The sequence below is a fragment of the Anser anser genome, assembly GCF_964211835.1.
Source record: "Anser anser genome assembly, chromosome: 28".
Classification (NCBI taxonomy): domain Eukaryota; kingdom Metazoa; phylum Chordata; class Aves; order Anseriformes; family Anatidae; genus Anser; species Anser anser.
In genome coordinates, this window is record NC_139749.1 from 3,434,288 (window position 1) to 3,450,208 (window position 15,921).

At 68.3% G+C, this 15,921-nt stretch overlaps 2 protein-coding genes across 5 annotated transcripts in view; one reads left to right on the top strand and one right to left on the bottom strand.

Moving 5' to 3' along the window:
• Positions 1-114: 114 nt before the first annotated feature.
• On the bottom strand, positions 115-10,493 carry RNF115 (ring finger protein 115). Its single transcript, XM_083813228.1, has 9 exons — positions 10,272-10,493; positions 7,916-7,974; positions 6,674-6,725; positions 5,363-5,574; positions 4,805-4,876; positions 4,530-4,602; positions 2,954-3,047; positions 1,574-1,689; positions 115-1,434 (listed from the first exon to the last, which is right to left on the bottom strand). The coding sequence occupies exons 1-9, from the start codon at positions 10,356-10,358 to the stop codon at positions 1,303-1,305; spliced, it is 897 nt and encodes a 298-aa protein (XP_083669354.1). The 5' UTR covers positions 10,359-10,493; the 3' UTR covers positions 115-1,302.
• A 44-nt stretch (positions 10,494-10,537) lies between these two features.
• POLR3C (RNA polymerase III subunit C) overlaps positions 10,538-15,921 on the top strand; it is a 20,181-nt gene continuing 14,797 nt past the window's right edge. The window contains exons 1-15 of one of the 4 annotated variants that reach the window (XR_014575717.1): positions 10,538-10,638; positions 11,140-11,433; positions 11,946-12,201; positions 12,329-12,514; positions 12,633-12,721; positions 12,903-13,007; positions 13,180-13,272; positions 13,388-13,468; positions 13,810-13,861; positions 13,962-14,022; positions 14,114-14,264; positions 14,366-14,467; positions 15,107-15,156; positions 15,280-15,429; positions 15,512-15,647. Coding sequence is in view for 1 of the 4 variants with exons in the window: in XM_083813225.1 (XP_083669351.1) it covers positions 11,287-11,433; positions 11,946-12,201; positions 12,329-12,514; positions 12,633-12,721; positions 12,903-13,007; positions 13,180-13,272; positions 13,388-13,468; positions 13,810-13,861; positions 13,962-14,022; positions 14,114-14,264; positions 14,366-14,467; positions 15,107-15,156; positions 15,280-15,429; positions 15,512-15,593 (1,605 nt within the window). In the remaining 3 variants the exon portion in view is untranslated. Of the gene's footprint in view, positions 10,639-11,139; positions 11,434-11,945; positions 12,202-12,328; positions 12,515-12,632; positions 12,722-12,902; positions 13,008-13,179; positions 13,273-13,387; positions 13,469-13,809; positions 13,862-13,961; positions 14,023-14,113; positions 14,265-14,365; positions 14,468-15,106; positions 15,157-15,256; positions 15,430-15,511; positions 15,659-15,921 lie in introns of those variants that run through there. The other 3 variants (XR_014575718.1, XR_014575719.1, XM_083813225.1) reach the window with 3 other exon arrangements.

A 15,921-nucleotide genomic window follows, 5' to 3' on the forward strand; every position in this document is an offset into this window, starting at 1 on the left:
AAATCCCTTTCTGGACACCCCACGAGCTCATTTCCGTCCCCGTTAGTCCTCCGCCAGCCTCCCCGGCCCCTCGGCCACCTCCTCCCGCCCCAACAACCTTCTTGAGGTCTGCTCTTCTTTATAAAGGCCTTTATTTGACTTCATAGCAAACAGAACACTGGTTTAAATCGAGTGTACGTAGTACACCGTCACAGCAACGAAGGGGCGACGTGTTGGGGCGCGACCCCCCTCTCCCCGCCAGGCCGAGCGGGGACGGGGCGGCGCCACGCGGCTCAGACGGCGCCGGGCCGATAAAAACGAGGAGTTGGGGGGGCGCGGGTGAGATGTTACAGAAGTGGAAAAGAAATAAAAACAAAGAAAAAAAAAATCCGCAAAAATAAAGAGATTCTCTTGAAGTTACCGGACTAAGGGAGAACTAAGACGGGGTGTTAGACACCGAGGAGCCTGCCGTTAGAAGGGGCTGCAGCTAGGGCCGCCGTCCTGCAGGACGCCGCGGATGTGGTCCCTATGATACAAGCCAGCTAAGGATCCTAAACGACTCACTTTTTTTTTTGGGGGGGGGGGGGGAGGAGGCAGGTTTGGACAGACCCGGGGCCACAGGCACATGGAGAAGGGCCAGAAAAAGGAAGAAGAGTCCACAACGAGACCAAAAATTCCTGCGCGTGCATTCCTGCTCCCAGAAGCGGGGGCTCGCGGGCGTCCCGAGGGCGCTTCTGTCCACCGGCGCCGCGGCGAGACCTGACCCAGAGCCCTCCGCGCCTCCGCCTCCCCCGAGAACACCTGGGGCGCCACTTTACAGACGTTAGCGCCTGAATTCAACAGAAGAGGGGGAAAAAAAACCCACCCACACGCTTGGAGGGGTCCGGGAAGGGGCCAGAGGAGGAAAATCTTCTCGTTTCTCTGTCACCAAGAGGAGCCGGCGGCGGGGACGCTCTCCCCACCTCCGATGCTGTGCACAGAGGCTGTGCCGAGACCCCGGGGCCCAGGCAGGGTCCCCACGAGAGCCACAAACCTTCCTGCCCGGCCCGGCCCCTCCAGAGGCCACGTTTCACAGGTATAAAATCAAGTCAAATCACTCAAAGACTGGATTTGGGACTAAAGGGGCAATTCCGATGGAGACGCGATCGGCTCGGAGGTGCTAGTTTAACGTTTCAGGAAAATGACAGCACTCGTCGCAGCGATACCACGGGGTGGGTGCCCTCCCCTGCCCTATATTTCCTGCTACTCTGTTTGAATTATAATACAATGTACAGCTGTAGTAAGAACGCTCCGGCCAGAGCCCCCCCGAGGAAGCCCCCGAGGTCAGAAAGTCCATCGGTCGTGTAGCTGGCTTTCACTGCTGAAGCTGTTGCTCGCTGAGGCCTCGGGGTTCTGTGCTTGCCGGGTCGAGTCCTCGCCGTTTAAGCTCTTCCTGCACACCGGACACGTGTCGTGCTGCAAGAGAAACGCGGCGGGGGCGCTCAGGGAAATGGCTTTGGGGGGGGGCTGCTTTGCCCCGAGGTTCCCCCCTCGGGGCGCGCGGGGCTGGGCCCCGAAGAGCCGCGGCTGCTCGTGGTGCTCGCGAGGCCCTTACCAGCTCCAGCCACGGCACGATGCAGTTGCTGTGGAAGAAGTGGTTGCAGGGTAACTGCCGCACCTGCTCGGCCACCGTGTAGTCCTCCTTACACACGGGGCACTCCAAGCCCGTATCTGGAAGAGAGGCGCGGAGCGGGGCAGGGTGAGGCGGGCGCCGAGCCGCAGCTCGCCAGGACCGTGCTCGCAGGCCGCGGCGCGCACCACCCAGGTACCGAAGGGACTCCTTTTTTTTTCCCCCAAGGGACTCCTTTATGTGACTAACCCCAGATTTGGGGTATTTGAGCTGACAAAACCTCCTCGTGCAGCAAGAGGCTTTGCGAGGCCGGTGGTGGGCACCTCCAGCACGTGCCCCCCCTGCTCCGCGAGGCCACAGCGTGCTGCGGAGCGCTGTCAGCGGGGAGAGACGGCGAAAACCTGACCTCCTCCTTCATCCTGGGCCTGATGCTGCGGGGCCGATGCTAACACAGACGCCCCGACCGCAGGCAGCAGGGAGACAAAGCTCCCGGCACTCCTCTCCCGCCTGCCAGGCTGCCCGGATCGAGCTGTGTCAATTCACGAGGGCAGGGCAGAGCATTACAGCATGGAAATTCGGAGGCTTCCTGGCTTCCCAGACAAGAATGAGAGCCACGGGCGTATAAAAAGAACCAGACAAAAATATCTGTCACGGAAACAGCTTTTCTAATCAACCGGCTTGTCCTAACGGAGCAGCTCGGTGGGAAAGGGATCCCGCAAGCAGCCGGCGGAGCCAACCTCCTGCAAACACGGGGAGAAAAATCCCCTCGGCGAGCTAATTGCAAAACCATAAACACTGCAAAAAAAAAAAAAAGCCCACAGGTCTCCGCTGCCAGCTACGTTACAAAAACCTGCGGGTCTTACATGACATTTCAGAAGTAATTCGGCAGGAACATGCTCGGAGCCTCGTCCACCGGCCCTGCCGCGAGCCAGTTTGCAAGGGGAGAACGCGACACGCACCAAGCCCAGCCCTAACGAGACCATCGGCAGCGGTACGAACGGAAGGTTCTAGAGAAGGGCGAAGCAACCAGCGGACTGGGAGGCCGAGGAGACGGCGCAAACGCTGTGCAGGAGGAGGAAGGTCTCTGCCGAGGGCCTGAACCGGCAGAGATGGGGGACGAGGAGCCCAAGGAGCGCACCGGAGGTGACAGCAGGAGGAACGTCAGGGGCGCCCCAGCCGGCAGCGATTCGGGAGGAAGGAGCAGTGCTGCCCTCTGCCCTCCTGCACCAGCAGCTGCCTGGGGACACGAGGTCGCCGCAAAGGGGCCGATCCTTCGCAGGAGGAAGGGGACTCGGGCACCAAACCAGGCTGCGCCCGAGCCACGCACGCACCGAAGCGCCGGGAGCCGAGGCTGGCTTCACCTACCGACTTGTTCCTGAGTTACTGTCACTGTGGGCAGAGAGGAGATCTTCTCTTTGTCGGCCGGGGGTGGTCCCGTGTTTTCCAACTGTCCCAAGAGCTGCGGAGGAAACACCCGGCTGTCCTCGGGGCTACGGGCACGGCGCCGCGTCCCGGCACCAGCCACCGAGGCACGAGCAGCTCGGCACCGGCTGTCCCCGGGGGACATCCCCGACCCGTCCCCGAAGTGCCGGCCGCCCCCCGCCGCCTCACGGCTCCTTTATTTCCTCCGCCCGTCCGCCGTTTCCTCCTAGCACCGCTGGATATCCCGGGTGCAGGCGATTTCCCTGCCCTGCAGCCGCACTTTCAGCGTTCGCGCCTCGCTGCCACCTCCCACCGAAGGGCCCGGAGGATCCTGAACCCAAAGGGGATGTTCTGGGCAGGGGAAGAGCCTCGTGCTGCTCAGCCGAGGGAACGGGGTGCCTGCTGCCTCCCCCAGGCCTCGGTCGGGGTGTCAGGAGGAGAGAGGAGCCCCCCCAAGGGCGGCGGGGAGCCACGAGGAGCTGCTTTAGGCCGGCCCTGCCGCCAAGCTGAGGAGCGGCCGTACCCAACCCCGCTCCCCTGGGGGGTTTTGCATCTCCAGGGGCTTAACCCCGCTCCCCCGGGGGTTTCCATCCCCAGCGTGGAGTCTCTGGGGCTTAACGGGGGCTGAGCCCGAGCTGCGGCGCTGGCGGCGCCTCTTCCCTCGCCTTACAGCTCCCTGACTGCCTCATGGGCGTTTCGTTCTGCTGAGACCCGGGTTCGCTCCAGGATCAGCTCCGACAGGTTCGCACGGGGTCGGGGCAGAGCTGGGAGCAGCACTCGGGGGAGCCCCGTTCCCTTTCCAGGCCGCGTTAAAACACCCGGGACGCGAAGCCCCGGGACGGGCAGGGCCGGTGGCTGCAGCCACGGAGCCACCGGGCGCCGCCGCGCTTCGGGGAGCGTGAGCAAGGCGGGCGAGACGGGCGTGGGAGCCGGGGGCTGCTTCTGAACGGCAGCAGATGGCTCTGGCAGGCGCCTTCCGAGGCGTCAGCACCACGGCAGCAGCCAAATTAGCTCCCGGTACGGCAGCCGCCCGCTCCGCCTTCCCGTCCCGGTGACGCCGACGCCCTGGAGGAGGCCGGGGATGGAGCTGGGCACCCCCGGTCCCCGAAGGGAGCCAGACGAGGCTGCGGGGGAATGGCAACGTGCTCGGCTCCTTCCCCAAACCACAGGGGGAAGTGGCTCGTGGGTACAAAATGCTGGATTCGGAGCGGGACCCCGAGGCTGAGACGGGATTTTTATTTTCAGCCTCTGCTGAGCCTGCTGCGAGGCACCCGTGAGCCCTGCGCCACGGGCGGACTGGCAAGGCGGAGAGCTAAAACGCTGCGTTTCCACCCAAAAGAGGTGCAAACCCTCCCCAAAAAGGCAGGGCACCAAGCCAGACGGCGCCAGCCCTGTCCGCGAGGCTCTCCCGCAGCGGAACCGACCGGGCAGGAGAGCAGGGGGAGAAGAGCCCAAAAACCTGGAGGCACAGCTCAAAGCTCTCCCAGCCGGGCCCGCTCGGGGGTCTCGGGGGTCTCACCTGGGTGACGATGGCGTCGAGGCCGCTCTGTCCCCACGCGTAGTCCCCAGGGTTCGAGTGCAGCATCCCGCTCCTGCGGGCGGGAGCGGAGTCAAGGGAGCTGCTTCACCCCCCCCCAAAAAACAGCCCCGAGGTTTGCAGCACCCGGAGGAACCTCACCCCAGCAGCCACACCAGGAGAAGGAAGCTCCCGCGCAACTGGTGCTTACTGGGCGCACCGGTGGCTCGAGGAGAGCCGTGATCAAAGGCAGGGCCGACGCCGTGCTCGCTACTCACCAGGAGAACGGGTGCTGCGAGCCAGGGAGCGCCGAGTTTGCGAAAAACCCCGCGAAGATCTGCTGTATTATTCTGCGGGAAGCGGAAAGGAACACGTCGGGCAAGCAAATCCGCGGCGGTGGCGTTTTAGCAAGGTAGGGCCGCGAGAAGACGAACCGCCCGCTCCCATCGTGGCCGGGCTCACGCCTCAGTGAAGCCCTTCCCCAGGAGGGCGAGCCCCGAGACAGGCGCGGGAGGAGGCGGGAGGGATGCCAACTCAGCACAGCGTGGGAGGGCTGCGAGAGGGCCGGCAAGCGGCTGAGTTTCCCGAGCCCCGAGCTGTTTCCCCGTGGTGAGAGCTGGCAGCGCCGCGGCACGGCCCACCTCTCCCCCCCTGTGCCGCTACCGCACCGAGGGGGACGGGGGGCAGAGCCTGCGGCGTGACAACCCCAACCCGAGGGTTTTTAGGGCCCGCCGGGGGCTCCCACCCGAAATCCCAGGCCCCCATTTCCCCAGGCTGCTCCCCGAGAGGCCGTTTTTGGCCGCCGAGACGTTCCCAGGGGGGTTTTGGGCACTCACCCCTCGATGGCAGGAGACCTGTCGGGGCGCGAGCTGCCCCGGGAGCGGTACCTCCGCGTCATGGGCAACCGCGGGGGGCGGCTGGGCCCCCAGAGGTCGGCGTGGGCTTGGTGGCCCCTCTCGTTGTCCCTGCCGTCTTGGTCCAGCGAGCCGCTGCTCAGGAAGGGTCGGAAGTCGGGGAAGAACATCGTGTGGTCCAAGTGGTCCCAAAGCTGGGGAGGGGGGGGAGGACACAAAGCGCGCGGCTCCGTCACCCCCCGTCCCAGCGAGCCGGCACGGCGGAAGGGGGCTGCACCTCGACGGGAGCAACCGAGCCAATTCCTGCCGTTGCCGCGGCTCCCGGAAAAATCAAAAAGCCCGGCAAACACGCTTAATTACGGCTAATCGGCCGGGCCGCCCCCGGGAGGACCGGCACAGCGGCTCCTTCCTGCTACGCGCGGGTCCCAGCGGGATATAGGTTCTGGTGAGCCGCCCCGAGGAGGTGCGAGGCTGGGATTTTAGGGGGGATTGGGGGGTTTTAGGGGGGATCGGGAGGTTTTAGGGGGGGATCGGGGGCTTTTAGGGGGGATCGGGGGGCTTTAGGGGGGATCGGGGGCTTTTAGGGGGGATCGGGGGCTTTTAGGGGGGGATTGGGGTTTTTTTATGGGGGATCGGTGGGTTTTAGGAGGGATCGGGGTTTTTTTAGGGGGGATCAGGGGGTTTTAGGGGGGATCGGGGGGTTTTACGGGGGGATCGGGGGGTTTTACGGGCAGAACCCATGCCCCGCACCTCTGCTCTGACGCCGGGGCAGGAGCGGTGTCCGAGGGAGCAGCGCCCTCGGCTTTAATTAAGTAATTAAAGGCTACGGAGCGTAACGCGAGGGCTGCTCCTTCCCGGCTCGTACTAGACCCTCATCGCGTTACGACGCCATCAGAGCAGCCTCGTTGCCACTTCACACTGAACTAGCTCACTTCTTGCGTCGCCTGCTGCAATCTGGCGTTGGAGGGAAGGGAGAAGCCGCGCCCGTGACCTTTTCTTTCAATCAGCACCCTGCAGACGAGCCCGCTGCTGGGAGAGGGATTTCCTTCCTCGTCAATCCCCAGAGCCACGCAAATTTACGCTGCGCCTCTCATCCAGGGGCACCCCGGAGCTCTCTGTAAGCCAGCGCGCGGGCTCGGAGGAGAGACGGCTTTATCTCGGCGCAGCTCGGGCATTTCTGGGGCGATTTCAGAAGCCGCAGCCCTGCTCCGAGGAGGAGGAAGAGGAGGAAGAGGAGGAGAAGGACCAGAAAACCTCTCCCGGGCTGGTTTTAGACAAGGCAGCCAAACTCACCTCTGCGAACTGCGTGGACGGGCTGTCGTCTATGCCGCTGCCGTCTAGAAAACTGGAGAGGAAGAGCCGGTGAGAGCAGGGCCCCCCCCCGGCCCCGAAAACCGTGAGGAGAGCCGGGAGCCCCGCCGGCAGCGCGGCCCCCGCGTGCCCCGAGCGAGAGAGGGGCGAGCAAACGGCGTGCGAGCTGCTCCTGCTGCGGGGCAGGGGCGCGGGGCGTCCCGCGGGGCCCCCGATGCACCGCCCGGGGGGGTGGAGGGGCTGGTCATGGCCGTGCCGTGGGGGTGCTCGGTGCCGCCGGTGCTGCTGCTGCTGCTTGCCGTGGACCCAGCGGGTGCAGGGGACCCCGCGGCCTCAGGGGACCCCGCGGCCTCGGGTGCTGCTCCAAGCCGTGAAGCCTCCCCCCCCCCCACCCACCCCAGGACCCCAAAAGCGGCCCGGCCTCGGGGGGCGCCCCGCAGGCGGCGGCGTTTTCCCTCGGGGATTTGGGGCCAACGCGTGCGGTGAGAAGCAGGAGGAGGAGGAGGAGGAGGAGGAAGAGCCCAAACCACCGCGCCGGGGCGAGTAGCTCTCGCTGCTCCTCTGCTCCGCGGGGACGGGGGGGGGGACGGGACGGCGGGACCTGTGGTGCCGGAGGGAGACCGCAGTGAGCTGGGGGGGGGGGCACTCCTCCAGCCGGGGGTCTCACAGCTCCGAGGGGGGTCCCCGGGGACGGAAGGGCTCCCCCCGGGGAGCAGACCCGCGGCCTCGTGCCCGCACGCCGCCGCCCGACCGAGAAATCCGCTCGCTCGGCGCCGGGCCCGCGCCCGAGCACGGCGGGCACCCAGCCGGCAACGTTCGGGACCCCCGGTGGCGGGGGGGGCGGAGGGGTTCTGCGGGGTGCCCAGCGCCCACGGCCGTGCCCCCAGCGGGAGCTCGGCGGCCGCGGGGGGGGGGGGTTCTCTCTCTCGTGGCTCGAGCTGTGAGGTTTGAGAGGGCTGAAGGCCGAGCCGGGGGCCGGCGGAGGAAATAAAGGTCCTTCGAGAAGAGACGTGAGCTCCGCTCCCCAGAATAACGGATTTCGCCCTAAAACGCCACGCCTCGAAGCCCCCGCGCGCCTTCCTTCCCCTTCGGCGGCCTTGACCCCGCTCCCACTTTGCTTAGAGACGCCCCCAGCCCCCCCCCCAACTCCGCACGGCGCCCCCGGCCCCCCGTTTGTTGGGCGCCCGGGGGAGACGCCAGCAGCGAGGGCGGCGCGGGCGTTACCTGGACTCGTCCGTGACCTCTTCGATGAAGCCGGACTCGCACCTCGGGCACGTGTACTCCTGGGGGGGGGGGAGAAAGGTGCCGTGAGCCCCCGCAGGCCGCGGGTTTTTGCCCCAGTCGAGGCCCTCTGGGGGTGGGGGGCTTAAGTTTCTCTTTTAGTTTTTATCGGGGGGGGGGGGTTTCCAGGGCGGCTGCCGGTACCCACGCAAAAAACGCCCCGAGGAGCCCAGTGGTGGGGCTGAAGGAAGAGGCGAGACCCCCCCCCCGGGGCTTCGGGGGAATCGTGCGGGGATTTGTCCCCGAGCCCCCATTGGGGGGGGGTCCCAGGACCCAGCTGCCACCCCAGAACAGCACCCTGGGGGGGGGTTGGGTGCTCAGCACGGGAACCCGAGGACACCCGGGGATGGAAAGAGCGACTCGGGGAGCTTCCGACCGTCTCCTTGTCGTGTTACGACCCCGCTCCGACACGGGGAAGCTGGGGGGGGGGCAGCCCGCCCCGGGCACCCCGCGGGGCTCGGGGAAGGACGCATCAGCACCGCAGCCCCCCGCCGGGCTCCTCCCTGAGCTCCCCGCCACCCCCAGGGCCTCGTGCTCGCCGAGCTGCCCAGAAACCCTCCTCTTCCCAGCACCCGGGGGGGCCGCCGTGCCCCCGGCCTCGCCTCTGCTCCATCCACGGCGGCGCTGCGGGAGCGGCTTCACCCCGATCGCCCTCGCCTCGTGCCGCACGTCTCCCCTCTCCTTTTTTTTTTTTTTCCCCCCTCCCACGTTAAAATCACCGCGGATCCGAGGGGCTGGGGGCCGCCGGGGACCACCGTGGAACACCGGGCCCCTCGGGGGTTGCCTCGCGCAGCTGAGCCCATTTCATCCGGTGACCCCGAAACCCCCCCAACGCCCCATCCCCACGTCGCGGCGGGGCCAGCACCGAGCCGAGCCCCCGGCCCCGCTCCTCGCAGCCCCCTCGGCTTCCCCGGAGCCGGGAACATCCGAGCGACTCGGGGCAGGCTCCCAGAAGCGGCCTCGCGGCCTCGTCCCGCGGGAAGGGAACGGGGTGGGGGTGTGGGGGGGGGGGGGCAGCGGAGCCCCGAGCTGGGTTTTTGGGCGCTCTCGAAATAGAAAAGCGGAGCGAGGGCCGCCAGGAGCCGGGCGCCGAGTGCTTGGCGACCTCCTTACCGCCGGCGCCGAGCGGGATCGAGCCCCGTCCGCGCCCCGTCGGGAAGCCGGGGGGCAAAGGCCGGGGGGGGGGGGTCCGGGAAAGGCTCGGGGTGGGGACCCCCGGGGGCTTCGGGCAGCGCCCCTCGGTCACCGGGGTGGGGTGGGGGGGGGAAGAGCCGAAATCCGGCACAGATGGAGGATGGATGGAGGAGGGATGGAGAGGGAAGGAGGGCCCCGGGGGGGGCTCAGCGCCCCCGCAGCGGAGCGGGGCACGGCCGCAGGTGACAGCAGCGGCCCCTGGGCTGGGCATGGACACGGGGGGGGTGGATGAAGGCTTCTCCTCCTCTTCCTCTTCCTCCTCCTCCGTCCCCCAGAGCCCTGCCCTGCCAGCTCGAAAACCAACCCATCCCTGTACCCCCCCCCCTAAAAAATATCCCCACCCCAGCCCCCAAATCCCAGGTCAGAGCCCCAAAGTCCCCCAACGCGCAGTATTGGGGTCACGGCAACATGGGGGGGGGGGGGCAGGATCAGCTGCCCCCCCTCTGCTGGGCTGGGGGGTGTGGGAGGGCACCCTGCAGGGTCCGGGGGGGTCCTGGGGGGTGTCAGCCCCCCCCCGAGGGATCAGTAAGGTCGGAGGGGTCGCCCCCTGTGCGGTCACGGTGCGGGGCTGGCGTTTTTTTTCTTTTTTTTCCCCATTTTTTTCCTGTTTTTTTTTTTTTGAGGGGGGGCATCACAGCCCTGGCGGACAACAAGGATGGGGGGGGGGGCACCTCGCCCCCACGACCCTCAGCGAGGGGCATCTCCCCCCGAACCCAGCCCCCCGAAGGATTTGGGGTCGGGGTGGGGGACACCAGGCCCCAAACACCCCGAGGGACCCCCGAGACCCCCCCGAAACCCCCCAAACCCCCCCAGGAGCTGGAGGGGGGGGCACCGCATCCCTTTGGGGGTGGGGGGGCCATCCCTTCAGGGAGGGTCCCCATCCCTTGGGGGGGGTCCCCACCCGTTCAGGGCTCCTGGGGGGGGGGGTCCTCGGGGTCGCCCCCTCCCCACCGGGCTGCCAAGTTTTGGGGTGGGGGCGCCCCGGCCCTGCCCGCAGCCATTGGGGCGCAGCCCCCCCTTAAATATAACCAATAAAACCTCGGGGGGGGGGGCTCCGAGGGGCCGGGGGGGGGCGGGTCCGAGGCCCCCCCCCCTCGGGGCTTACCGGCAGCTTGGGGCTGACCTCCCCCTTGCAGCTGTGGCAGAAGAAGCGGTGCTGGGACACGGCGGCCGCCGCCGAGGCCTCCGCCATCTTGTCACCCCCTCCTCCGCGCCTCCCTGCCGTCAGTCCTCCGGCCGGAGCATCGAGGCGGGGCTAGAGCGCCCCCCCGGCGGCCGCCTCCGCTCTAGCCGCGCGCTTCCGGGCCGCTCGACTGCTCCGCGGTCCTCCAGAGCAGGCGGGGAGGGGGGGGGGGGAAGGGAGGGGGCAGAGGGAGGGCGGAAGTGGAGGGTGCGGGGGCCGGAAGTGGAGGCCGGGAGGGCGGAAGTGGTGGTTGCTATGGGGCGGGTCGGGGCCTAGGAGTTGGGCCTGGGTGAGAGCGGGCCTGGGGCAGGGCTGCGGCCCCGGTGGGGGGGGGGGGGGGGGGGGGGCACGGGGATGGGGGCACCCCGGGGTGGGGGACATGGGGACGGGGGCACAGTGGGGTGGGGGACACAGGGACGGGGATACGGGGATGGGGACGGGCACAACAGGGTGGGGGGAACGGGGACAGGGACACGGGGACAGGGGGACCCCGGGGAGGGGGACTTGGGGACGGGGACAGGGGCACAAGGGGGTGGGGGGCACGGGAACAGGGGCATGGGGGCGCCCAAGGGTGGGGGACACAGGGACAGGGGCACTCCGGGGTGAGGGACATGGGGACAGGGACACGAGGACGGGGACACCCCGGGGTGGGGGCACGGGGACAGAGGCACAGTGGGGTGGAGGACACGGACGGGGACACCCCAGGGTGGGGGACACGGGGACAGGGGTACCCCGGGGTGTGGGACACCCGGTGGCACCGGCTGCTTTCCCTAAAGCTTTGTTTTCGTAGGGTCGCCTCCGTTTGGGACCGGCCGTCCCGGGGCTCTGCAGGCAGCAGCAGCGCGACCCCACCGGGCTCCGCGCGCCCGTCCAGGCCCCTCGAGACCCTGCTGACCCCGCCGGACCCCCCCCGCGTGCCCGTGGAGACGCAGTGGGGATGACCCAGGCCGAGATCAAGCTGTGCTCCCTGCTGCTGCGGGAGCACTTCGGCGAGATCGTGGAGCGGGTGGGCACGCTGCTCGTCAGGGCGGGCGCACAGCCGCTGCGGATGCTCGCGGGCGACACGGGGCTGTCGCTGGAGCAGGTACGGCCCCGGCGCCGCCACCTGAGGTGGCCTGGTCCCCTTGGGGGCCGGCGCGAAGCCGGAGAAACTCCTGGGAACGCCTCGGAAAGGGCAAAGCCGGGCTTGGCTGGGTATAAGAACGCCGAGGAGGGTTTCTGCAGGGGCAGAGGGGGTTCGCGGCCTCCCCCGCGAAGGGCCCGTGGAGGAGCGGAGCGGGGTTTAAATGCAGGGAGCGGAGGCAGGGGGTGCCTGTCGGAGGGGCGGGGGATGCATGCGGGCCGCGGGAGGCCCGAAGGGGCGGCAGCAGGAGCAGAAGGTTCCCGTTTCCCCTGCCTCACCCAGCGGGGCAGCGAGGGGGGGGGCCCCGCAGAGTCCCCCCGCGGTCAACCTGCGGAGCCGTGCCCCGGGGGGGGGAATTTTGGTGGCCGTAGGTGGAAGAACCGCGCTGCGACCGCCCTGAGCGGGGACGAGGAGCCCCGAGGGTGCCGTTCGGGGCTCCTCCCGCGTAACCGAGACCCCCCCCCCATTTGCAGGTGAAGAAGGCCCTGTGCGTCCTCCTCCAGCACAACCTGGCGACCTTCCAGCTGCAGAAGCGCGGCGCGGTGGAGTACGAGGCGCGGGGCGAGCGGGTGCTGAGGATCCTCCGCTACCCGCGGTACATCTACGCCGCCAAGACCCTCTACGGCGACACGGGCGAGCTCCTCGTCGAGGAGCTGCTCCTCAACGGCAAGATGACGATGAGCGCGGCGGTGAGGAAGGTCGCCGACAGGCTCACCGAAACCATGGAAGGTGGGGGCGGCGTGAGCGTGGCTGGCGTGGAAAATCCCGCTGGGATCGGGCTGCTCCTGGCCGTGGTGGGCGCGCCCCTGGAGCCTGAGGGTGCCGGGGCCCGACGCCGCCCGCTCCGTCCCCGCAGACGGCAGGACCATGGACTACGCCGACGTCTCGAGCACCTTCGTGCGCCTGGCGGACACGCACCTGGTGCAGAGGTGCCCGCTGCTGCCCGACGCCCCCCAGGGCCCCGCGGCGCCGCCCGCCCCCGCGCCCACCTTGGTGCTGAACGAGAAGGACATGTACGCCGTGCCCCGGCTCAACCTCACCGGTGAGGGGGCACCCCGGGGTGCTCGGGAAGCTCAGCACCGCCGGGCACCGACGCCGCGTGGCTTTTTTTTTGGGGAAAGCAAACCCCTTTGTCCTTTTTTGTTTTTTTTTTTTGGCAGGGCGGGGAAAGCGGCGGCGGTCGTGCGACGAGGAGGAGGATGGCGAGCGCGGGGCGAAGAAGCAGAAGCAGGATGCGGAGGGCACCGAGGTACTGGAGGGGGTCTCGAGCCCCGAAGCTCCCTCGGCTCCGGGGGGGGGCCGCGCGTCAGAGCTCCTGGTTCCGAGCTTGAGGGCTCGGGGGTTCCGGCACCTTCCGAGCCCCGGCCTCTCGCGGGGGCCGGGACCGCCGCCGCCGTCCTGCAGACCCTCTGCTGGCCCTGTCCCCGCAGCCCCCGCCCGACGACGGCATCTACTGGCAAGTGAACTTCGAGCGCTTCCACCAGCACTTCCGCGACCAGGCCATCGTCAGCGCCGTGGCCAACCGCATGGATCAGGTCCGGGGAAGCTTCCGGAAGCCTCCTGCTGCCGGGCTCCGCGTAACCGCGGTGGGGGAGGCTTCAAACCCTGCCCTGGCCCAGGCTTATGGGGGGGGCGGTCCGGCGGGCGTCGGGGGGGCTCCGTGAGGCCGGGACCCCCCTCGCCCACGGCCGCGTCCTCCCCGCGCAGACCAGCAGCGAGATCGTGCGGACGATGCTGCGCATGAGCGAGGTCACCACCTCGTCCGGCGCGCCCTACACGCAGCCGCTCTCCTCCAACGAGGTCCGTGCCCGCCCCGGGGGGAGCCGCCCCCGCCCCCCTCGCTCTTCGGCTGATTTCCCTCTGGTTTTATTTTTTTTTGTCTTTTTTGGCCGTTTTTCCCCCCCCCCTCTCGCAGATCTTCCGGTCGCTTCCAGCCGGGTACAACATCACGAAGCAGGTTTTGGACCAGTACCTCACCCTGCTCGCCGACGACCCGGTGAGGGACGCCCCCCCCCCCACACAACCCCCCCGCGTCCCTGCAATGCCCCCGCTCCGTGTCCTCCCCTCATCGCGTGCCGGGGGGGCGCGGGGCTGAGGGAAAAAACTTTTTCTGCCATTTCTTAACGGATACAAAAGGCGAAGCTCATCGTGTTAAAAAAACTGGGGCAATGTCCTCAGGCTCTTAAGATCAAAGAGGGTTTTTTTTTGGGGGGGGCGGGTGGGGGGAATCTGTTCAAGTGACCGTCGTAAGCGAGGTTTTACACCAGTCGGGTTTTTAATACCTCGGGGCGCGCTGAGCTCTTGTTTTTTTGTTTTTTTTTTTGTCTTTTCTCCTAGCTCGAGTTCGTGGGCAAATCGGGGGACAGCGGCGGGGGCATGTACACCGTCAGTATCCTTTTGGGGGGGGGGGGGCAGCCCCGCCGGGGTCTCCCTGGGTGTAAAACGAGCCCCGAGCGCTGCTGCTGGCCCTTGACGCGCACCCCGCGCAGATCTTCACAAGGCTCTCGCCTCGCTGGCCACGGCCACCCTGGAGTCCGTCGTGGAGGAGAGGTGAAGGGAAAAATCCGGGGACTTCCCGACCCGCTCCTGCCGCCGCCTGCGCCCGCCGATCTCTTCCCCCTTCCCCCTTCCCTCCCCCCAGGTTTGGGTCCCGCTGCGCCCGGATATTCCGCCTGCTCCTGCGCAAGAAGCACTTGGAGCAGAAGCAGGTGGAGGACTTCGCCATGATCCCGGCCAAGGAGGCCAAGGAGATGCTGTACAGGATGCTGTCCGAGAGCTTCGTGGCCCTGCAGGTGAGCGGGGCCGAGCTCCGCGACCGGGGACGCCGCCATCGAGGAAAACGCCCCGCGCGCCCCCCCTCCGGGCCGCCCGCGAAGCCCTCCCCCTTCCCCAGGAGATTCCCAAGACGCCGGACCACGCGCCCTCGCGCACCTTCTACCTCTACACGGTGAACGTCCCGTCGGCCGCGCGCATGCTGCTGCACCGCTGCTACAAGGTGCGGCCCCGCGGTGCTGCCCGCGCCCCCCCCCTTGTCCCCCCAGTAGCCACCAGGACCCTCCGATCCCCTCCGATCCCATCCCCAAGCAGGGGGGGAATGGCCTGAGGGCTTTTATCCCCCCACTGCCAGCCCCCCTGTGCCTTGAGCAGCTCCCCCACCATCTTCTCCCTTCTCCCCCGTCCCCTTTTTCTCCCCCCCCGTCCCCTTCCTCCTTCCCCCGTCCCCTTCCTCCTTCCCCCGTCCCCTTTTTCTCCCCCCCTGTCCCCTTTTTCTCCCCCCCGTCCCTTTTTCTCTCCCCCCGTCCCCTTTTTCTCTCCCCCCGTCCCCTTTTTCTCTCCCCCCGTCCCCTTTTTCTCCCCCCCGTCCCCTTTTTCTCCCCCCCGTCCCCTTTCTCTCCCCCCCCGTCCCCTTTCTCTCCCCCCCCGTCCCCTTTCTCTCCCCCCCCGTCCCTTTCTCTCCCCCCCCGTCCCCTTTCTCTCCCCCCCCGTCCCCTTTCTCTCCCCCCCCGTCCCCTTTCTCTCCCCCCCAGTCCCCTTTCTCTCCCCCACCCGTCCCCTTCCTCCCCCCCCGTCCCCTTTTTCTGTCCCCCCCCGTCCCCTTTTTCTCCCCCCCCCCGTCCCCTTCCTCCCCCCGCAGAGCGTGGCCAACCTGATGGAGCGGCGCCAGTTCGAGACCAAGGAGAACAAGTGAGCGGGGCCACGGGGCTGGGGGGGGGGGGGGGGCTGCAGAGCCTGGGGGGGGGGGGGGGGGGGACGGGGGACACCCGAGGAGCTCTGCCCCCCCCAGCAGGGTGGTTTCCGCCCCCGCAGGCGGCTGCTGGAGAAGTCGCAGCGGGTGGAGGCCATCCTGGCCTCCATGCAGGCCACGGGCGCGGAGGCGGCGCAGCTGCAGGAGATCGAGGAGATGATCACGGCCCCCGAGCGGCAGCAGCTGGAGAACCTCAAGCGCAACGTCAACAAGTGAGTGACCCCCCCCCGGGGGTGGGGGGGGGCACCCCCAGCCCTTCGCCCCCCCCCTCCAACCGCCCCCTCTCCCCCCCAGGCTGGACGCCAGCGAGAACCAGGTGGACGAGACCGTCTTCGTGCTGGAGTCCTTCATCGGCAGCACCGTCAGGAAGCCCTGAGCGTGCTGCCCCCCCCCCCGCTTTGTGCCCCCCCCCCCCTTTAAGGACAATAAAGTGACCCCCCCGAGCTGCTGCCTGCTGGGCACAGGGACCCCAAGTGTCACCACAGCGTCCTGCGGGGGGGGGCGGGGGGCTGGGGACAGCCCCCACCTGCTCCGAGTGCCCCCCCCCCTTGTCCCCCCCCTTGTGGCCCCCCCTTGTCGGCCCCCCCTTGTGTCTCCCCCCTCGTGCCCCCCCGCCTTGTGTCCCCCCCCGTCCCCCTTTGTGGCCCCCCCTTTGTGGCCCCCGCGTTGTGGCCCCCCCGTTGTGGCCCCCTTTTGTGTGTGTC